Genomic DNA, 24,892 nt, shown 5'->3' with positions numbered 1-24,892 from the left:
CCCTGTATTTAATGTCACGTGAAACACGCTGCGTCACCTCCGTTATCGTAATTCTGTCTCGTTTGTAACAAGGGGGAGTGAGGCAGACAAAGCGTGTCTCGAATTTGTAGCGTGGAAAATGAGATACAATGTAACACGATACGCGCTGTTGCTTATTGTTGATATTAATTAAGGTAACATTAATTTGCCAGCTGTAGTAAATTATTATGAAATAAAATGAAATGAAATGAAATATTTATTTGCTGGAATACGTTTGCATAAGGTCTTACAAGTAGATATCATCAGGAACAGTATTCAGTCGATATACAAAATCAACAATGCAAATTTAAAATTACAATGATTATGATTTAAAATTTAAAAAGTCCTTAACATTATAGAAGCAGTGATCACGTAGCCATTCAGTCAGCTTTACTTTAAATAATCTACCATGCAACACCTTCAACTCGTCAGGAAGGTTATTAATTATTATACAGCACGATACACGTGTTACAGGCGTTCCTCTTATAGATGTCAGAGTGGCAAGGGGGTTGATACAACAGATTTTTATACGAGTATCTCTCCTCCGAACTATCTGCCACATGTTTTAAAGTATTAGATACACTTGTAATACAAATAATTCAGACACTCATATACAGGTATTCACTCGAAACTTGAGTGGTAGAGATCGCAACGCATTCAGTGCTAAGATTCTCGATAGTCGGGATCTCTGTTTAAGGGAAGTTTAGAGCGCAGCAATATGACTGTGGTCGTTGTAGTTTTCTCAGAAGAAAGGGCGTAAGCCTATCTACTTCTTGCGCCGGCCCTATGCGGATTGGGAATTTTACTTTATATTTTAGTTAAAGCTCATGGTAAGAAATTTTGCTCATGAATTCAGAATGACTTGTGAGCCCGGGTTTGGACCCAATGATCCAGCAGGGCTACTACGAAACTCGAAACTCGAAGTTCGTGTCGTGCGGTCCCTCTGACACTTATACTGTTTAATACGAGAGCGAGAGGGACGGTAAGATACGAACTTCGAGTTTCGAGTTTCGAGCCCCGCTGTGCTTGAGGGGCAAAGTAGATATAGGTAAAGCTAAGCTACCACGGCTTACAGGCTGCGGCTCCACAGAGGCGGAGACGAGCGGAGCGGAGAGAAGACGTGTAGAGATCGATCAATCCCTACAAGTCTGATGAGGCGGAGACGAGATGTGGATTCAACTAATATGATTGGTCGATCCCTTCACTGAAAATACAAACTGAAATATAGATGCACAGAAAAACCAGAAAAATAAGACCATCACTGGGAATCGAACCCAGGTCCTCGGTATTCCGTACCGCGTGCTATACCGCTACACCACTGATGGTCAACAGTACAGACACGAATTTCCCCTATGCACCTCATATCTCAGCTTGTTTGTTTCTTATGTTAGCCACTTAAGCAGTGACGCTAGCGACATCTATACCCAGTCATCATCAGTGGTGTAGCGGTATAGCACGCGGTACGGAATACCGAGGACCTGGGTTCGATTCCCAGTGATGGTCTTATTTTTCTGGTTTTTCTGTGCATCTATATTTCAGTTTGTATTTTCAACTTAGGTTTTACGGGATGACCGTAAAAGTAAAAATTTGGAATTGAAATAAAAAATACAAAAAGATTCCAAAAAACCAATCTTAATTCGATCCCTACACGTCTCTTCTCCGCTAAGCTCGTCTCCGCCTCAGTGGAGCCGCAGCCTTATCAAATATTAAGCCATTTAGAAACTATTTCTAGATACAGAGGCCTTATTGTCTAACATACTCGAAATCACAATCGTTTTCACTTCTTTCTGTCACACGGTGTAAAATGAGGGTAGAAAGGGATGGCAAATGCGATCGCGAACGTCGACGTGTCTGTTAGACAATACAGATGCCAATCTCTAAAACTATTCAGTTCGTTAAAAAATTACAGGTGAAGTTACAAACGTGTGGCCAACGAAGCGCGTGTGCGCAGTTGGCTGGAGATGATCAAAGCGGGATCTGTCGGGCCGCGGGGTGCCGTGCGCGTGCGGGGTCGACGCCGGTGGGGGTCGCTGGGGGTCTCAGAGTCACTACGACTACTTTATTTGATTTGGTGTATTTGAAGGATAGTTTGATTCGGGCAAATTATCCCAATACAATATTATAAATGTGAAAGTTTGTAAGTCTGTTCGTTTGTTACCTTATCACGTCTAAAAAGCTGAACTGATTTCGATGAAATTCGGTATACAGATAGTTTGAGTTACGGGGTCGGACATAGTGTAGTATTTATCCCGGAAAATTGCACAGTTCCCGCGCGATAAGTCGCGGACAACAGCTAGTAATATGTATAAATTTCATGATGTAAGTCTGAAATAAACACCGGCTAAGTACAAAAAGTCTGTGCAACCTGGCTAATGTAAGGAACTAAAATTGATGGGTGAAATGTAGGTTCAACGTTGAAAGGTGCTGCACACATTTGTACTTTGTTGTTTTACAGCCCAAACTTAACTCCATACAAGATAGACATATGTGTTAATGCGACAGGTTATATCATGGACACGGATATTTGGAAATAATTCCGATCCGCATTGGCGATCCCTTACTTCAAATAGCGAACCTACTATGTTAAAAATAAAGTTGTGTTAAATACTTGTGATGTATAGATAATCATTTAATAATATTGTAAATCTGTTAAAAAAAATATATACGTCGTTGAGTTTCTCGCCGGATTCTTCTCAACAGAGGTTTACCGGTGGTAGATTTTTTTTGACATTCATAAGTCCTTGTTATAGCCTAAATGGAATAAAGATATTTTTACTTTGACTTTGAACTACCAATTGCCTACCAGGGAATCGACCCAATGCACGACAATACGAGCAAGGATGGAAGAAATAGTAACAGTGATAGCCGCCCTAGGGTGTGTTAAGGGCGGGCGCGGGGGCGGGCGGCACGGGGGCGGCTATTGTCCCTCGCAGCCTGCTGGTGGCAGCCCGATACAAAGCAGCAATTACTGGCAACAATGAGTGCCCCAGTGTGTGGCATGGGAACTATTGAGTGAGGCTGCTATGGCCAACAAAGACTGGTGGATACATGCACCTATATTGAAGTGTACAAATGACTTAAATATGGAGTGTATAGGAAAGCGTGTTTCAGTTTTTGAACACGTTACAATACTTTAGTTAAAAATATCTGTTTGAATTAAATAGACTCATACCTACATTATGCCATATATATCAGATGAGTTTGCTAAATGGCAATTTGAACCAACATTTCTTTGGAATATTACCCGAAGGAAAACGTTTACTTGATAGTTTGTCTTAGTTAAAACATAATATCAAATGATAATTTGGTCACAAAGGAACAAAATGCAAAATGCTAAAGAATCATTTGGGAAAGGAAACTTATGTGGGAAGCGAAACTTGGCGAAAAAATTTTTTTTTATTCAACTCGATGGCAAACGAGCAAGTGGGTCTCCTGATGATAAAAGATCACCACCGCCGATAGACACCTGCAACACCAGGGGGATACCTCAAGCAAGTGCCAATAATTTCACCGGCTGTCTTACTCTCCACGCAGAAACACAACAGTGCAAGCACTGCTGTTTCACGGCAGGATTAGCGAGCAAGATGGTGGTAGCAATCCGGGCGGACCTTGCACAAGGTCCTACCACCTGCAAACAATAGTACCTACAACATTTCTTACCCAAGATCCATCAAACAGAGAAGTGTTTCGCTCGTCAAGCTTACCATTCGGCGATATTCCTACCTGTTCAGGCGTGGTACAAAACAAACAACCTCATGCACGCATCCAACCCTCAGGTTAGTTAGTTAATAACTTTCTGGGATCCAAGCATCGCCCCGGGCGGATCTGTTAGGGCGCGCCCTTGCCCTCACCTGCCTTTGAAACGCCCGAATCCACCGACATTGAAATAAATATTAAATGGAGACGAGACGTTAGAATTAGAAAGGAACGCGTCAAATAGGAGGAAATTCTATTAATATAAATGTGAAAGTAATTGATTGTTAGTCGGATTCGACTAGCGCAAATTATAAATTAAACTAATTAATTCATTCATAAAATTAATAAAAGAAAAAGAGGTATTAATATAGATAACATTAAATAATCATAGGTCTAGTAAGTATGATTTAATTATGTCTTAGTTAGGTTACAAGGTGTAGCTGTGTTTTAGACAATAATGTATGTAAGGGATTTTAATATATCTCGAGCATTTTAACATAGCATTACAATATCTTAAAACATAATACTTTGTAATTCTAAGTAGAATTACTGACTTACTTCTTCTCTTTTAAGATATGGCTTTTCTGTCCTAATTAATAGGACAATTTCGCCAGTGTCAAGGTAAACTCTCTTTGAGAGGGACGTTGTACGGTGATTGTAGTTTTTGCAACTTGATAGTAAAATTCCAGAAACCACGTGGAGACAACTTGCGCATTAAAAAATGCCAGACACTAGAGCAATATAGATTTTTGGGATCACTGTTCACTGTTAAGGTTAATCGCCGCATAAGACACTATCAAAATTATACTTCAACTAGCCGAAGAAACAGAAATAGCAAAATTAGATACTGTCTACATCCGCCATCTTCGAATGCTACAAATCGAATCCAAAATTTATAACCTGCAATGGATAAATTGTACTGAGATGACAGCTGTCAAAACGGGCCTATTATTACATCGTGATTAGTTTAGGTACCATTATTTTATACCGCTTCACAAAACATGTAGATGTGGTGATTATGTATGACTGTCCAAATGTTGCTTGCAAAATCTATCTAAAATGTATTTTTGCATGGATCTCGCAACCGATGGCACCGAGCTATATAAGTAATACTGTTGGTTGACAACACTCGTAACCCCTGTAGTTCGGCCGTTGGCCACTTACAATCAGAACTCTTTGAGTACCCTTAGTGTAAGTTTTCGTTTACAAAATACGTCTCGATCGCGTTCGCGTTAAAACCTCAATTTGTATGGAAACACGAACAGCGCCTCTAGCGGAACGTTTGCGATGTTCGTGTTTGCATACAAATAGAGATTTTAACGCGAACGCGACCGAGACGTATTTTATAACCGAAAACTTACACTAAGGGCACAGGTTCGATCGATTTCTTTCTATTTCACGAAAAAACACCGATGGTATCAAAATGTAACTGAGCAAAACAGGCGCAGAATTACCTCTGACAGCTCAACGCTTGTCAATTATGCAAAGTTGATAAGGGATAGCATTTCGGTAGGCATTTGTACAAAAATGAACGTGTTTGGGCTGAAGACGCGTGCAACAGCCCCACAATTATGGGCATTACAGATACCTAGCGCCGATGAACTATTAGGCTGAGTTGGCAACCTAGGTACCTAGGGGCCCCGCACACGCGAGATATATGACATGAGACACACACACACACATACGCCTGTATTCCCAAATGGGGTAGGCAGAGCACACGAAACGTCACCGCTTCAGAGCCACTTTTAGCAGTTTTAGGTTTTAAGTTTGACAAAAATGATACAATAGTGACAGGATACATGAGACATAAGACGCTAAATAGGACCCCACTCAGCAGAATGTGAGTGGCGAAATAAAGAGAAGGCCTTCCGACAGCAATGGGGCACTCAATAGTCTACTCAAAGTCATTGTCTAAAAAATCTACCCCCGGTATTTAAAAAAAATAGGTTCAACAGAATATTGATAGAAACATCTAGAATGAAACATTACATTACTCAGTGGTCTAATAGAAAAATAATATAACATCGTCCATTTTTTTGAGCTCCACTTTTATCTATATTTGTTCAACCGAATCGACGACCTCCCGAATTGATGAAAGAGAAGACGTGTCATTTAACCTCAACATTGGTGGAATATTCGCACCAATCGATGGGGCCATTAAAATCAGTTTGTAGCCAAAATAGTTTCGCCATGTCTGTCTGTCTGTCTGTCCGTCCGCGGCTTTGCTCAGGGACTATCAATGCTAGAAAGCTGTAATTTTGCTCGTATATATATGTAAACTATGCCGACAAGATGGTACAATAAAAAACTAAAAAAAAATTTTTTTTAGGGTACCTCCCATAGACAGTGGGGGTGATTTTTTTTCTCATCCAACCCTATAGTGTGGGGTATCGTTGGATAGGTCTTTTAAAACCATTAAGACGATTTTTCGATTCAGCGATTTGTTTGCGAAATATTCAACTTTAAAGGAAATGCTCGTTAAAATCGAGGAAAACTATAACGGTTAAGTTTGCTTGACAATTATTAGTAGTTTAAGAGTAAATAGCAGCCTAAGGTATAAAATATACCTAAACTAAGGAAGATTCCGTATAAAATAAGAAATCCTTAGAAAAATATTACTAATTTTTTTCGTAATGGCTACGGAACCCTATTTCGGGCGTGTCCGACACGCTCTTGGCCGGTTTTTTATACAATATAGGCTTGCGTTTGGCCACAATCACGCCTGAAAGAAAGCGAGGATGAGGCCTACGATGGAGCACGCTTGCCTAGGAAATGCTCATTCACCCTGGACTTGAAAGCGGCCAAACTGTAGTGTTCAGGAAACACAGTCGCAGGCAGGGAATTCCACTCCTTTGCTGTGCAGTTGATGAAGGAAGAGCGAAAATGCTTTGTGCGGATTTTGAGAATACTGACAACGTAAGGGTGGAGACCCCGTCTACTTCTGGTCGACCTGTGGAAGAAAGGAGCAGGTGTTATAAGGTTATGGAAGTTAAACAAGTGCTTATAATTAAGAATATCGGTAAACTTACGCGTATGCGTAGCTTGAACTTGTCACAAACGTGTTCCACTATAAACGCACAGCAACATACTCATCTAAATCATAGCAACACGCGACAGGTATGCCCTTGCACAAAATAGTAATCCAATTCCTTTCTAATACGTTTGTGTACCTCGAGCAGGGCCAGGGGTCGCACCCCCGTCCCCAATTACGTATTCCCACCCCGTCCCCAATGTTTCTCTACCGCTAAAAAGCCCGATTATATTTAAACAACGACTTTTCGTGAACGAAATTTCTAAAGAAAATATTTAAGGTGGCGCATGGCGTTGAGAAGTACTTTGAAAAAAGGAATTTGCACGCTAAGTTCTAAGTAGGCTTGAGAAATGTTTAGAATCATTTACATAACAATACTTGTAAGTTTTTGGTTTTCTTTTGTGTGGAAGGCAACGGCGTTTTCGATTTAAATTTATACTGGATCAAACCTTTTCGGGTCTCTTTTCAACAGCTGTAGGGTTTGCGAGCTGTATTTTATAGTACATTGTGTCTTAAGGGCGGTAAATAAGGAATTACGAACGAGAGTCTATTAGAAGCCCGAAGTCGAAGACTGAGGGCTTTAATGAGTCGATGTTCGTAATTCTAGTACCGCCCGTGCGACATACAATGTTTTTCATCACATTTGCGAGTAAAAATATTATTTTTGCTTAAATTGCCGAAACTAAAGGCTGCGGTATAGGGCAGCGCCAGCATCCTCCCCTGTACAGCGCGCCCTAGATGCGCCGTGCGCAGCAGCAGCGCGCCATGCAGTATCAGTACGGGCACTGACTCATTTACCGACCTTGGGCTTCATTCAAGACTTTTTTTGTACATAAATAAATACATATCACGGGACAATTCACACCAATTGACCTAGTCCCAAAGTAAGCTTAGCAAAGCTTGTGTTATGGGTATTAAGTAACGGATTAATATAATTATATAGATATAGATAGATACATACTTGAATACATATTAAACACACAAGACCCGAGAACAAACATTCGTATTTTTCATACAAATATCGGCCCCGACACGGGAACCGCAATTAAATTGTACGCGCAATGACTCATTTACCGACCTTGTGCTTCATGACAAGAAAATTTGTACGCGCAATGTCGACGGTTTTAATTGGGGGGGTTGCAACCAAGGTAGCCTGCATGTTACGACACTGTTTACGAGCAAGTGTGATGAAAAAGTATTTTATTGAAAAAGTATTTACAAGTTATTTAGTGTTAGTTTTATTTAAAAGTACTTGGTCGTAAACAGTGTCGTAACATGCAGGCTACCTTGGTTGCAGCCCCCCAAATATAACCTTCGACCTTAATGTGCTTGTCATGAAACCCGTGGTCGGTAAATGAGTCATTGCCCGTACAAATTTTCTTGTCATGAAGCCCAAGATCGGTAAATGAGTTTGTTACTGCATGGTGTGCTGCAGCAGCGCCCGCGCGCACATCAGGCACATGCTGCGGGGGGGGGGCGGAACTGGCGCTACCAAGAGCGCAGTCAGCGGTATCGGCATTTTTTGAATAAATATTATTTTTTCTTTTACAAATATACAATTTTACTCGCAAATGTGATGAAAAACATTGCATGTCGCACGGGCTAGAGGTACTAGAATTACGAACATCGACTCATTAAAGCCCCCAGTCTTCGACTTCGGGCTTCTAATGACTGTCGTTCGTATTCCTTATTTACCGCCCTTCAGACACTATGTACTATCAATTGACAACGAGGTGTTTGGCCATGTTCTACGGATGTAGATTAGATATTCATACAATCTTAGTCGCAGTTTAAGACGTTGTCAGTTTTAGTCGGGTTGCAAAAAGGAAATGATCCAGACAGCCACCTGCACCAAATAAGTTCACTAAAAGCTTTCGAATGGGTTTCACTGCAGAGAACTACGAAATGAAACAAAATGCTTTGAGTCTGCGCTTGCTGCTGCAGGTAACTTTATTTAGAACGTTACACCTGAGTTATTCTGAGTACCTACGTCAAGTTTTTCGAGTCGCATTTTTCGCACTTTCCGAAAACGCTGTAAGTATAGTAGACTCAACAAATCATTGTAATAAAATACGTTTAAAGTATCAAAAAACGTGAGAGAAAGTACTAAGGGTTTTTCATTTTAAGTGTGCGCTTTACTATTTTTTTTCAGAATAAGGTAACTTTGGGTTCTTATTACTCAGAATCATTAGCACTATTGATTTGGACGAGGAAATCTGTCCTTGTTTTGGTTTGTCAGATTGTTACTTTTATCATGCAGTTTGAGGGTCGTCCCAAAATGGACACAAAATTGTATGGAAAACGGGAAAAACTTTTTTCTTCGTCAAAATCAATAGTGCCCTTGATTCTGTGTAAGAAGAATCCAGAATTACCTAATTCGGAAAAAAGTAAAGGGTGGGTACACTTAAAATGAAAATCCTCTTCTAGCTTTAAAGGAAAAACACTTTTGCGAGATAAAAGCTAGTTTATAAGTCCATAGTTTCTGAGTGCCGGGAACATAAACCTACTTGCGATCCCCAGGGACGCTCCTGGAAACACGATCCTAGTTCCATGAACGAGTGTCTTTGTTACGCTTGGGTGGGTCTTACTTTGAAAGAGTTTCATAACTTGTATTATTTATGTCTATGAAATTACAAGTTTATAAATACGTTTGAAATTTCGCATTAAAATTTTCAGATAGAGTAAGAAGGCAATGAAATAAAAAGATATATTTGCCCTCGACACAGTGGTCACTTTAGTCTCAAACTTTAAACGAATTAGCATACCTATTAATGCGAAGTTAAAATGCTCGAGTTACTATAGTTAGAGTTTCAGACGACCAGATGGCCTAGTGGTTAGAGAACCTGACTACGAAGCTTGAGGTCCCGGGTTCGATTCCCGTGTCGGGGCAGATATTTGTATGAAAAATACGAATGTTTGTTCTCGGGTCTTGGGTGTTTAATATGTATTTAAGTATGTATCTATCTATATAATTATATTTATCCGTTGCTCAGTACCCATAACACAAGCTTTGCTGAGCTTACTTTGGGACTAGGTTAATTGGTGTGAATTGTCCCGTGTTTATTTATTTTATTTAGTTATAACTTATTGTCTAAAACAGAGGTTAAACTTGTAACCTAGCTTAGACATAAGTAAATTTTACTAACTAGACTTAGGGTTATTTCATGTTTATATTACCTTACTTTCTTGTATGAATTTTATGAATAAATGAATTATACAGCCAAACCATTGCCACACCTTGACATCCAAAAAATTAAAACTTGAAAAAACGCCTTTCACTAATGAACTTTTCGTGCAAGCGCGCTCTAGGACGTTTTTCAGCGATCTAGCACAAGCGTGCACTCATACAGAGTGCCCAAGGGCATGTATTTAAGGGCACTAATTGTGAAATAACCAACTGGCTGCATGCGAGAAAATCACGCGACGCTTCCTTTAGGTCGCATGGTTAATAATAACGGTAGTATTTGGAGGGTAGAGTTCTAAAATAAATTGTTGATAATAATGAAATGCTGGTTAATTTTATGTTCGTTTTACTTATTTGCAACGCTCGTTGAGAACTTACAATAGATACCAACTGAAACTTGTACACTCGGTTATGTATTATCTACTTTTTCATACTCATAATATCAGCCGTAGGACGTCCAGAACGTGGCCTCCCCCATATTAGTCGCATATAAAAGTGGATAGCTACATTCGGCACTAACTCTACATACAACTTCATCTTCTTCTTCATCATCGTCATTATCATCACCAGGCTGGTAGACGTCCACTGCTGAACAAAGGCCTCCCCGTTAGAACGCCACAATGAACGACAACTCGCCACTTGCATTCACCGGTTTCCCGCAACTCTCACGATGTCGTCAGGACCTGGTGGGAGGCCTGACAACGCTTCGTCTTCCGGTTCGTGGTCGCCACTCGAGGACTTTTCTCCCCAACGGTTATCTGTTCTTCGAGCGATGTGGTCCGCCCATTGCCACTTCAATTCGTCGAAGAACTAAAGTCACCGACATAGCTGGAAAAATATGCAAATTGACAACTGAATTAACTAAATTAACTCCATAATATAATGGGTGTGACCTGTAATATGAGCAATTAATTAAAACATAGATCATACTCCTCAAACTGAACAACATTAGTTCAGCGACTTATAAAAATAATTCTTTTTTATGTTTACTACCCGACTGCCCGAAGGAGGGTTATGTTTTTGCACTTTAAACTTTAAAGTTTATTCGAAGAAGCAATGTAACGCAAAATGCTTGATGTTTGTAACGTGACAGGCGATGTCAGTTGTGTTCTAGGATGGCGTACATTGATAGCAGTATTTAATTTGTATGAAAAAAGGAAAATTAAAAGACTCCATTATTTTTAAAAGTCGCCGAACTAACGTTGTTCAGTTTGACGAGGACGATCTATGTTTTAATTTTTTGCTCGTATTACAGGCCACACCTGGTATATACTTTATCTTTAATATAGGTATATACAATACTTGTTTTTTAAGTTAAAGTAACTATTCATGGAATAATTACATGCACAATAAGCATTAAATTAATAAAACTACCTATCCTAAACCTAAAATACTTACATAAAAAAACAACAAATTAATAAGTATAAGGTTTGATCTTACTTATAGTTAACCTTAGTTAAATCAGTTGAAGTGAACTATGAGTGGACATTAAAGTAAGTAAACTTTTTAAGCAGCCATTGGCATCTTGCGGGTGTCAAGGGGCGAGGCTTGGCCCCTGCTTGGCGCTTGGCCCACTTGGCCGCCTGCCAAGCTGCTTTATCTCTTGAAGCTTTTGTTCAATAAATTTTAAAACGCTTAAAAAGAGTCTGAAGTTTAAAAGCAAGGCATTGGAGCTGTCACTCGTGGCTACATTTTAATTGCGTAAAGCATTAATTAACAGTTGCGACAACAGTGTGAAAAATTTGAGTTGAGCTTCGTCGATTTTATTTCACTGTTTACTTTTTGTTCTTATGTAAAATATACATTATACGTTTGAAATATGGCTATTAGTTTATTATGCAAATATTAAAGAAGGCCTGTTAACAGTAGTAAAAACCTTACAAACCCTACAGCAGGGCTACTACGAAACTCGAAACTCGCTCTGACACTTCATTCATTATCATGCCTATAATCACTGCTACACATCATCGGGTCATAATTATTAAAGAAGGCCTGGCTTCGCAGGTTAGTGCAAAAACCTCACCAACCCTACAGCAAGTCGTGGTATTTCAAATGTAATTCCGCACAAATTTCGAAAAACTCAGAAGTTTCGTGTCGTGCGGTTCCACTGACACTTATAGTATTTAGTACGAGAGCGAGAGGGACGGTACGATACGAACTTCGAGTTTCATAGTAGCCCTGCAGTGCTTTCATTCTAGCACGGTGCGGGTGACACTTGATGCACCGTTTCGTTTTACTCAAAAAAATTTGCTGCGGTCTAAATATATGGAAGTATAATTTCAGTTGTAGCCTGAATATGACTGGCGTAAAATATTTGAACATAAAGAACTGTGTTATACGAAATAAATTTAAGCTATCAGATTTTTATAATCAATTAATTAAATTCAAAGCACAATTAAGTGAAGAAACGTAATATGCATGTAACGTAACCGTTTAGTGATGGGACCTAATGGATCTTGCAGGTGGTAGGACTTTGTGCAAGGTCCGCCCGGATTGCTACCACCATCTTGCTCGCTAATCCTGCCGTGAAGCAGCAGTGCTTGCACTGTTGTGTTTCGGCGTGGAGAGTAAGACAGCCGGTGAAATAACTGGCACTTGAGGTATCCCATCTTAGGCCTCTAGGTTGGCAACGCATCTGCAATCCCCCTGGTGTTGCAGGTGTCTATGGGCGGTGGTGATCTCTTGCCATCAGGAGACCCACTTGCTCGTTTGCCATCCAGTCAAAAAAAACTTGAGTTCTATCGGTACTTATTAATTGGTAAGTAACGAATACTCTTGCAAACTCCGTTTAGCCTTTACTTTAGTAATATTCTCATCAAAATTAGCGTAATAATCGGATTAATGATGACATTCATTACGATTAAGATTTTAAATTATTAGTTTTATCGACTCAAGTTTCGACACTTTGACTCTCTAGTCTTGTGATATTGACAGCTGTCACCCGCACCATGCTACAATGAAAGTACTGTAAAGGTAGGTACTTACTCATAATATAAGTGCACAGAGGAAAAGTTATTATATTTCATTTACCGTATACGCAGCACTTTGTTAAAATTTTCTTTTTTTGCATCAGTGGAATGTCGTCTCAAACGCAAACTCATTAAGGTTTATTTTCACAACCGTAAATACGGAATTCGATACCTTTTGAATCTGATATTTCGTTTTCTTCCCCGTTTTTCGCAACACGAATCCTCTTGATGAAAGCCTTAGCACCTTTGCGGCTTCAAAAGATTAGGTATAATTCTGAATCAGATAAATATGAAATACATGTCTAATACCTAAGCGAAATAACGTACACGGTTTCTTTTAATAATCTCTAAAGTCCGATATATTACTAGAAGGATGTGATCATTTAGAACAAGGTGCGTGTCTTCTATCAAAATCAAAATTGATCGGTACAGTTAAAACAAAAGCAAATCATTTCAAGCAATTATTGAACCGGCGACACATTTCATTACTTTTAATGCCCATTTTACTAACAATTAAACAGCGTTTAACAATTTCCAATTTACTGCTAAATGAGCAATTAAAAACAAACCGTCTGCTCAATCGTTGATAAAATTGGCATATTGGTGCACTGATGCGTTAGACTGATTCATCTTCAATGTTTTTCTCTCCTCATTAAAATGTAAGATCATGACAAACAAAACAAAGCCTCGTTATTTCATCTTCTCTCGCTGCTCCCGGCAGTAAATTGCGTTTAGCTCCAATAAGGAAATCTCCTCGCGCACAAAAATAACGGCGCTAAACAGATCGGATTACCGATTGAACGGCCTGGAGGAGCCCCGCGGTGCTTCTACTGGCAACGCAAATTGAATTCCCCCAAACATGCCGTTAGCGAAGCGCCAGAACCTTCCCGCATACATATTTAAAAGATGGACACAATTTAAAACCACTTTCAAAGTTTTTTCTTTTAGAATATAAACTGTGCTTTGTTCAAAAGGACTCTGAATCGTCTTTGGATAGAAGATCTTGGAATTAGACCGCTCGGGACTAAGGAACCACGCAACTAACAGAAACAAAGATCGACTCATAATCCTTTTGAAACAAAAACTCCTGTCTTTTCTTGCCCACGAAATGATAACTCAATGATCATTTCTGTTTGTTGTCAGGTTCCGAAGTCCCGAGTGAGGGTCGCGTGACGGGAGCGAGCGGTACAAATGGTCACTGAGAAGCGGACAGACCGCAACAAGATAGGACGGGGGACGAAGCCCCTTTTAACATGGTAACGAATCCCCTCTACACAGATTGTATAAAGCCAGGGATATAAAAAACCTTCAAGATGGCGGAGGGACCGCAATCGATTTGGAAGAAAATCGACAGCACTACGATCCCCGTAGTCAACCTCGAGGTGAAGGAAGTACGGGAGATATTATGGGACAAGATACAGGAGCCGCAGTCACAGAGGAAGATCATTCTAGTCATCGTGTCGATCGCGCTTCTGCTGGACAACATGCTGTATATGGTGATAGTCCCCATCATCCCCGACTACCTGCGGTACATCGGCGCGTGGGGCGAGGCAGGCTTCGACCACGTGGTGACGCTGCCGCCCATCCGCGAGGGCAACCGCACCATCATCCCTACCATGATCATCCCCGCCTCGCACGAGGGCCAGGACTCCGCCACGGGCGTGCTGTTTGCGTCCAAAGCGATCGTGCAACTCATGATCAACCCTTTTTCCGGTGCCTTAATCGACCGCATAGGATACGATATACCCATGATGATCGGACTTATAATAATGTTCCTCTCTACGTCGATTTTTGCATGCGGTCGAAGCTACAGTATGCTGTTCTTTGCGAGAAGTCTTCAAGGGGTGGGATCCGCGTTCGCAGACACAGCGGGGCTGGCGATGATCGCCGACAGATTCACTGAAGAGAACGAGAGATCTAAAGCTTTGGGTATCGCTCTTGCGTTTATCAGTTTTGGATGTCTCGTGGCGCCGCCTTTTGGAGGAGCGCTGTATCAATTTGCTGGCAAAGAAGTACCGTTTTTAATTCTCGCCCTGATATCACTACTAGACGGGTTTATGTTGCTTTTAGTAATGAAACCTCTAAAAACACAAATAAAGGAGGCGAACCAGCCTAAACCAGCCGGCACGCCCATCTGGAAGCTCCTGATGGATCCTTACATCGCCGTCTGCGCCGGGGCACTCATGATGTCTAACGTCGCGTTAGCTTTCCTCGAACCTACTATTTCTTTTTGGATGGAGGACAATCTCACGAAGGACAACTGGAAGATAGGTATGATATGGTTGCCGGCGTTTTTCCCCCACGTCCTGGGCGTGGTGATAACGGTAAAGATGGCGCGCAAGTACCCGCAGCATCAGTGGCTCATGGCGGCAGGTGGGCTGGCACTCGAGGGGCTGTGCTGCTTCATCATTCCGTTCGCTAACTCTTACACGATGCTGATGATCCCTATCTGTGGGATTTGCTTCGGCATCGCGCTAATCGACACGGCGCTGCTACCTACTCTAGGGTATCTAGTGGATGTGCGCTACGTGTCTGTGTACGGCAGCATTTACGCCATTGCTGACATCTCGTATTCGTTCGCGTACGCTGTGGGGCCCATCATAGCGGGCGAAGTGGTGGAGGCTATCGGCTTCACCGCACTCAACTTCTTCATAGCGTTCGCCAACCTGTTCTACGCACCCGTGCTTATCTACCTGCGCCACATTTACGACTTCAAGCCGTTTGAGAACGAAGCTAATATTCTAATGGCAGACCCACCTGACAAGGAGTATCAAACGTATAGTCTGCAAGAGCAGCGACCGGTTAACGGAGAGTACAAGAACCATCTCGAGTACCCCAACTCGGGGCAGGTGGGTGTGCAGGAAACTAGTGTGGACGCTGGAGGGTACACATACGATCAGTCGTATCAGGGCGGCTATCAGAACTACAGCCAGGGTTACGAGCAACAGCAGCAGCAGGGGTACCAGCAGGAGTACCAGCAGCAGGACCAGGGGTACAACCAGCCGCGACAGCTGCCCGCGCAGCCGGCCAGCAATCCCTTCCGTGCGGCCCCCGCCGCCCCCGCGCCGGCTCCTGCCCCGGGGCCCGTAAAAAACCCCTTCCGGCAAGGCTTCTAGAGCGCCCTTATTCGGTGTTGTTGTCTTTTTTGAATTTACTTGTTGTGTAATTATAATATATTTGGGTATAACTTCGATCACTGAGCCGTGGCGGCGGAGGTTGTTTCGTGTCTGACTAGATGTCTATTAACTAGCTGTGCTTGTAATTAATACATTATAATATCTATAGTCACTCGAAACCGTTCTTAGCGCGACGTCACAGCTACAACGATATAGAAGACCATTTATTGTGGGTACTGCCTTGATTCTAATATGTTGGTTCAAAAACATATATGCCCCTTTATATATATTGAGATGTATATCCAATACATGTCCTTACAGTAATTCGGTGATCTGCAATAACAATATATAACGGAACATCTGCTAAAAGCGTTTGGCGTCGCGCTTCGAGCAGGAACTGTTTTCTTGTTGATCTGTATTGTTCTGAATATAACTAAATACTACTGTTGATTTATGCCTTCTACTAGTGTATAAGGTCATTTAATCGGATCAAACTATGAGATATAAATGGTACATTTAACACTAAATTCCCAGAAAGTATCTAGGTAGCGAATAGTCGTTGGTTAAGGTAGATATTTATTTTTACATATTAAAGTTGGTGAGTCGGCTGCGGCCGGCGGGCAGCGTCTGCGCATGGTTAATGCACTCAATGTTACGTAAGGGCCTAAGATGTAATATTTATTAACAAATCTTCTGGCACCTATTCTAGATAATTTTCGTCACATGTTGAAGTACTGGCTTAGGAAATTAATTGAATTCTAAATAAGACTAGTTTAACAAGTGACTAAAATTATTGATCCGTAGACTCGCTTGATCGTGTCACGTACGTACATTATGTAAGATATTATTAAATTTAACATTATCAAAAGTCGTACATGAAATGTGTTTTGTACATAACGTTATTCACCTTTTGTCACTGTTTCGCCTTTGACTGTGAATATACTACTTGTATGTTAATGAAGTTACATTTAAGACTCATCAAGTGTTAAGATATCTTATGCTATATCAGCAATACTAGCATAAGGTTTAGACTCTAGAGTATCTCGCTTATATCAATTCTTATCAACATTATATCAATTATAATATCAATTAAAGCTAAGTTAGGTTCACCCAACTTGTGATAAAGTTGCAACCAAGGTAACGAAACATATCAGAATCTATTGATTCACCTAGGGTAAGGATAGTTATAAATATTTTCATCTAAGTGTACAGTAGGTAGTATGTCTGTGTCGTTTATATATCTGTGTTAGTATTGGCGCGGGAGGACCTGGAATATCGTCCTCGGTTTGGTGAAACACAAACAACTTTAACTTTCGTGTTAAACTTCGAAATCAAGACGAAGTTACAATAAGACATTCCGAATAACCTGTTTCATCATTCCGAAAGGATACATTTATTTTGCAGTCAACTGTATCAAAAGAGTCAAATTAAAAAAATCTAAAGATAATTGTACAAGAAAATGTGACGTACCCGACATGTCAATTGAAAGAATGTATAGAATTAAAAGTGATACCTATTGTGAATAATGTTTGTTAAAATAACTTGTCGCCGGTAGGAGTTCCGCCGCCTCAATTACTGACCGGGGTTTTAGCACTTTTCAATCGGATGATTATCTGCAACATTCTAACAGCGGTAATGATGAACTGTTATTAAATTAAAACAACCATCTTTGTAACTTACAAGTGAGTATATGTATATTGTTGAAGGATCAATAACAGCCGAAAGACATCCACTACTGGGCATTGGCCCAGCATTGGATGTTTAAGAAGCAAATATCACAGTATACGCCAGTCGACTGAAATGTATCGGATTGCGTACACTTACGCACGTGACTCTATGTGTATCCGCTGCGATACAAGTTTATTTATACCTGCTGAGCTGGCAGCATTTCATTTTTGTTAGTTTTTCTCGATTATTCCATAAAAATTGAATGAAAATTAAAAATGTGGTCTTATAGAACTCTTCCTAATATATAATTTAATGTGTTTTACTTCAATAATTATTCGTGATAGAATTTTATATTCTTTAAAAACGAAATAATGTTTTTAACGGTTTTTAAAGAAAATAAAAGTCTATCACGCATAATTATTGGAGTAGACATTAAATTATATATTAAGAACTGGTCTATCAGACCATATTTTTAATTTTTATTCAATTTTTATGAAATAATCGAGAAAAACTAACAAAATTGCAACGTTGCCAGCTCAGCAGGTATAAACGCTCTTAAACATTAACATATCTCTAGTTGTAGGTATTATTAATTACATTAATGAGACCCTACACTAGGGGATGTAGGCCGTGATTGATTATCATTTTATTCTTCAACGTACCATCAGCCAAATAAGTGGTCTATCAATTATTAAACAAGTTCCTATCAAATGAATATATGAAGTTGACAGACACTCTATTGGCATTATTGTTTTATGAAATGCAAACGATTATCAACTTTAGGGTGGTAGACTACATATTTGGCTGATGGTACCAGTGATTATATAGCTGGTAAATGTGCCGATATAACGGCAGCTCGTTATAAGCTTACCACAACAAAAGTCTAATATGCAACTTTTCTATAACATGTTCGATGTTGAAGAAACGACTCACATTGTTGCTAGATAACTAAATTGATTTAAAAGTGCTAAAGAACACCGTCAGCAACAACTGTGGTACTGTTTGTGTTAAAGTATTTCGGAACTAGCATATAGCCTGCAGAGTACAATAGCAAACTTAGAGCTCCTCCTGCACTTTATTTATATGTTAGCACAAGCGCGTTATGCCACTTAACATATACATGACAATCGGCAAAGCCGCGGTCGAATCGACTGGCACATTAAATTATAATTGTAAGTTTAGTCAATTTTCGTGTCAATCTCCCGAAATTCAATTAATTAGTAGAGAGCACAAAGTGGTGACACTTGGTAGCGCGGCGTTCGTGGATGGACTTGGATATAATATCTTGCCTTTCCTTGAGGAATTTGACTAATTGTGATAATTAATCTCGAGGGCGCGTTTAAAAAGCCTGCCTGGCTGTAAGATGCATAATAATGAGAAATGTTTTAACATTTTTTTAACAATTAAATTTTTTGATCACGATTAGACCGCGAATAAAATAGAATTGAAAAACCTTTCATTTAATTTAACTTACTTAAGCATGTGGAATAACTGTAATCCCAATCTTTATCTTATCACAGACTATCAATAAGCATTCCTCGAAAATAAATAGATTTTAACCAGATAAAATGTGCCCGTATTTTTTTATATTCGAAGACGCATGTTTTCATATTTTGAGCAAATTTAAAGCTCAGTCATTACATTTGGAAATAAAAACTTATCTAATTGCATGCACGGACGCCGGTCGATGTGTTTAGTCTTAAGTGTGCATTATATTTTGTATCGTACAATTATTCGCTGTTAGCAATAAAGGAACCGATATCACATACATATCATTAGAAGTAAGGATATACATTTACAATTACGCTAGTTTTATATATTTCGACTTTACTTAGAGCTATATTGATATTGTGGTTTATTTAAGATAGCTTTTTGAAAGACTTTGCCGTAAAGCATCATTGTGCGAATTAATGTAAAATAATGTTTTATCTATTTAAAAAAAAAGTGTAGTTGTGTGCGTTCAAACTAAATGCACAAACTTTTCAACATTTTTTTGGGTTAGACAGGCAGTTATCAGGACACTGGGATCTATCAAAACCAGGCCCCTAGTTCACCAACTTGACAATAAGTTGTCAGAGACATTTTTATCAAACGACAGAGGACATGTGACAACTTGGAAAATTATTTTTCACTTCTCATGCTCGTAAAGTTTATGTTTATGCTGGATCTAGGCTACTTAAAATGACACAAATCAATCAAAATAAATCAATAAAAGTAAAAAATATAATTATACAGAAATGCTTGAAAAACAAAAGGTACATAGTAAGTGAAAAATTGTTTCCACTGTTAATTTTATTTCCTTGCAATCGAAGTGAGAAGCAGAGTGTAAAACTCGAGCACTATACCCATTTCCCCCTCGACGTATCTATCCACCCTCGCCGTGCCGGCTCGGTGCTATATGAACGCCTTGGGTAAAATGGCTCTTGTTGTACAATATACTATTGTTTAAAAAATATTTGCTTATAAAAATGACAAACATTTTGTTACAATTGTGTTTATATAAATTAAAATGACAATTATATTGTGAAACAAGAATTATGTTTCCTAGTCAATATACCTATTATTATTTTGTAGATTTGTCGGTAAATCTTGACATGAGATTAAAGTTGTTTTACAAATTGTTGGTTACCTACAATTGTAGTATTCCGTGGTTAATATACGCGTATGTTAGCGTGGTGAATTAGGGGCCAGATAAGAGGTACTTATTAATTAAAGAACTCGCCAACAAGTACGCTAACTTTCTCGGGCGTATAGACAAACTCAAACACACAACATTTATTGACATAAAAAACAAACTAAATCACAACAAAAACAGAGTAAAAACATAAATAGAAGAAGAGAGAAAAATTAGAGACGTATACTTCTATCTATCTAATCTTTATCGATACTTACTATATATCGATACTTAGATATTTGGTACTTTAGGCCACATTTTTCATCAAGCGTGAATGTGGTCATAGCAAGCATATTTGGCTGTCTGACCACTCACTGGAGCGGAGCAAGGCAGCGCAGGCAGCGAGGAGGTAATGCGGAGTAGAGTTGTGGAGATGCGGAGGAGCGTGTCGGTCATGCCCGAAATAGGGTTCCGTAGCCATTGCGAAAAATCAAGTAGGTAATATTTTTCTAAGGATTTCGTATTGTGTACGGAACCTTTTAAGTTAAGGTATTTTTTATACCTTAGGCTGCTATTTACTCTTAAACTACTAACAATTCTCAAGCAATCTTAGCCGCTATAGTTTTCCTTAAATTTGATATATTTACTACCATTCTGAATTTTTACAAATTTTTCTACCCAACAGTTTAGATTTTAGAAGGGAGGACGCTCGATTTTAATGAAAATTTGCACTTTAAAGTTTAATATTTCGGAAACATATCACTGAATAGAAAAATCATCTGAACAACCCGCAATGGTTTTAAAATACCTATCCAAGGATATCCCACACTATAGGGTTAATTGAAAAAAAAAACACCCCCACTTTACGTCTATGGGGTACCTATTTTATTTTTTATTTTACCACTGTCGGCGTGACTGATATGTATATTCATGCCAAATTACAGCTTTCTATTACTAACGGTCTCTGAGCTTAGCCGCGGACAGGCGGACAGACATGTCGAAACTATAAGGGTTTCTAATTGATTACGGAACCCTAAAAACGGAGCGGGTTTGCGGACTGTTATTCTAGCGGAGCTAACTCGTTTCTCCGTCCCGCTTCCCTGCTCGTACAGAGGAGGAGCGGAGATTTTATGCAATTATTTTTGATGGGTTTTCATCTCGCTCACCGATCCGCTGCCTCGCTCCGGTGGATAGGCAGCCTTATGCTTAAATGAAATACTTGTTATCACATCTACATTGTTTAAATGGAGAGCGAAGTTCTTTACGAAAAAATTTCGTTTCGTTTACAAAGAATAAAATCATTGTTCTCATTATTATGAGTAAACTAAATCATTTGAATAGTTTGTGGTTTTATTTGGTTGGTTTAAAAAGTGAGTGAGAATAGCAGCAGATTAAATGAAAACGCACATTAGGTGAATATTGATAGGATATCTAGTCGTCTTTTTCGTTCATTTGGACTGCCTGTAGTGAAAGAAAGAGAGTGCATTTATGTTTACAACTGTAAGTAATAAAGAGTGGGTAAATTGATTAAATTATTTCATTTATGTATGGATTATCTTGCGATTCTGTGGACCGATTTGGTATAAATGTAGTTGAATGTGTGATAAAGTCAGTTGTGAATTATCCTTAAAAGAATTATTAGTAAGACTATTTTTCTTTTTTCGAAATCCAATTTAAATCTAGGTCATAATTTTATTTGCGTTTTATTAGGAACTGACTACCATATTCGTAACTATAGGTTGGTAACAACCAATCAGAATGCGAGGATCGTTGCATTCATGAAACAGCTTGCCTGTGATTGGTTCATAGCGTATCGGAACACAGCATAAGAATATCAGTAGTTTTGGAGAAGGTAAACCTTAATGCAATGTAATGTAAGGTAATGGCGTGTTAAATTAATATAATCCAAGTAGTACTCATGGGATGTCTGAGAATTTAATTTTGAAATGTTTTATAGTAAGTGTATGAATGATTGTATGTTTCATTAATAAATTTGTATTCAAATAAAAATAAAGATTATGACAAAAAGCATGGGTATCTAAAACGACGTTAGAAAAGTGAAAGAAGGTTGAAATTTAAATGTACTACGATTAAATTCGATGATTCGTTTCCGATCAATTCAATAAAAAAATAGAACTCTTTTGTTTAAATTAGTAGCTGAAAATGAGATAGGATAGGTTAAAATTTGACTTAAAGACTAGCTTAGAAGGAAAATCAGAGGTTGACTTTAAATATAAATACGAAATTAAATCAGTAAATGTTTTGAACTTAAAAAAAATTATGGGCAAAGAAGTATTTGATTTTGTTTCCTATGACATTCCCCGTAGATCTGGCACAGCTAACTGATTCGAAATTTGGCAATTTTCAGTTCGATTTTTACAAGCACCCGTCCGTTAGAACTATTGTCTTTTCCCTAACTTAAGCTAAATGTAACTCTTTTACACTTAGCCCTTAACTTTTCCAATTCTCGTACTTAATACTAAAGTATTTAAATAGTATTTTATACATATTTGTGTTAAATATATATATTTTTTGTTTTATTAATAATGTCATCCGAATGCGTAATCTGCATGTAAAAAGATCTCAATATACTATGTAATTGTTGTTTTAAATAGTGAAATGCCTATTTTGTTAATAAATGTAATAAAATAGTTAGTAAATTTCACTTCGTAGATACTCACACTAATCTATTTATAATTTGGTAATTTTATTTTAATTACTTAGAAATTCCAAATTTTTCGCCTGTAAAAAATCTTATAGAATCCCTATACGCTTCTTTTGTTTACTAGGGTGACCACGAGTCACCGAAAACGGGACAAGTCCTATTAATATTTAGCTTATTAATAACGTAAACATAAATATGCGTCGTTAATAACCATCAATATATTCAAATGAAGTCACAATTAAATCGATGCAATCATACCGTGCATTTTTCCAATGTACCATATACTTACTCATAACATAGATATGTACGTGTTAAGTAGTTATATAATGTACATATAGCAATTGGACGCCCACGCAAGTATGAGTGATAGATATGAGTATCAAAACATAGTCAAATATATCTTAAAACCCTAACTCCTTCCTCTCTTGCAAATAGAATTGTATGAGTAGCGTAAAACATGAAAAAAAAAATTCTTATTAAAATATTTTGTTTTTATGTTTATACATAAAAACTTTTAACCAGTTAAACTTTAATTCATAATTGAAACCATTTAATTTTTATTAGCGTCATAAATGCTAATCGTATAAAGTTTTCTATAATACTTAAGATGCCTATAACCTATCCTTCCTTATTACTTTAGTCCCTTTATCTTCTATCAAACATAGCCCTTCAGTAAAATTATTAAAAATAATGATAACTATTACATATAAGATAAAATATGCTTTTTGGCTGTTAATATTCAGCTTTTAGGGAAATCATTAAATAAATAATATCTACATAGGCGTCCTAAGCGAAACATAATATTAAACTGTATTAAAATCAATTCGTAATCAATTCGTTTATCTGTTGGAAGTGGATTCCGGGAATCACTCTGTTTGATTTATTATTTATAAGGAATAAAAATATGTTATTGTGAATTTTAGCTTAGCTACACAGTACTTAATTTTTTATTGATTTATTCAACGTTAATTTAGTAAGTAGTTTTTTGATGATATACCCAATAACTCATGTCATTATATATACTCATGATACATAATCTGTCTACATATAATTACACATTAGAATTTAAATAATTAGATCACTTTAAAATTACTTATTAATAAGAATGTAAAATAGAAATTACAGTTAGCGAATACGTAGTGATGATTGTTGACGATTACAATTCTTTATAGTTTCGTTCAACTATTATGTTATTAGAGATAAAGCTTTTTAAAGTAAATTTTAATATAAATGTAATCGGTTGATGTTGAATAATGTGAGGGAATGTCCCGATTCTTTGTTGAAACACTGGCACCTTATTATAAATCTCAAATAATTATTTGTTGTAGACAAAAAACGTTTCCATAGATACCTACTGTTGGAATATTTTTTTTACCTTCATCTAAAACACATTTATTAATTACAAACCAAATATGGAATCAGAGTATCTCCTATGAAATATAAGTCAGTGAAATATTTCAGTACGTTATAGAGACCCAGTATTAAAATAATGGTTTAAATTAAAATAAAAGCAAAGTGGATCGGGGTATTCCATCAGTGTAAATCATGTATCGTATCTAGGAAGTCGTAACGAAAATACAAGATTATATGTAAGCAAATATATTCTATTTAGCTGTATCTAAGTGGGAATTCAGTGATCGAATCAAATAAAATTGTTACACCAAATTATCTTTTACTTGATATCCAAATATCGAATAACCACAACTCGATAGATTTAACATTGTTTTTTTTAATCTTTTTGTATTTTATATTTCAATTCCAAATTTTTTGTTACTTTTACTGTCATTCCGTAAAACCCATATAATGAAAATTCCATTTTTTTTTTGTTACTTTTACGGTCATCCCGTAAAACCCATATCGATCTTAATTTGATTGCTTAATAACGACATCTCTTGTCCGGGTGAGCGGTTAGTTCCAATGGGGTGCTGAAA

The 24,892-nt window shown here is 38.1% G+C and overlaps 1 protein-coding gene across 1 annotated transcript in view; it reads left to right on the top strand.

Annotated features, from left to right (window-relative positions):
- Positions 1-24,626, top strand: part of VAChT (Vesicular acetylcholine transporter) — a 45,523-nt gene extending 20,897 nt beyond the window's left edge. Inside the window, exon 2 of the mRNA XM_074096688.1 lies at positions 14,042-24,626. Within this exon, the coding sequence (XP_073952789.1) occupies positions 14,212-16,014 (1,803 nt within the window). The 5' untranslated portion in view covers positions 14,042-14,211 and the 3' untranslated portion in view covers positions 16,015-24,626. The remainder of the gene's footprint in view (positions 1-14,041) is intronic.
- Positions 24,627-24,892: the final 266 nt, after the last annotated feature.

Source organism: Choristoneura fumiferana, chromosome 13, assembly GCF_025370935.1.
Source record: "Choristoneura fumiferana chromosome 13, NRCan_CFum_1, whole genome shotgun sequence".
Classification (NCBI taxonomy): Eukaryota; Metazoa; Arthropoda; class Insecta; order Lepidoptera; family Tortricidae; genus Choristoneura; species Choristoneura fumiferana.
Note: the sequence above shows the minus strand (reverse complement) of the source record. Positions and strands in the feature narration are given on the sequence as shown.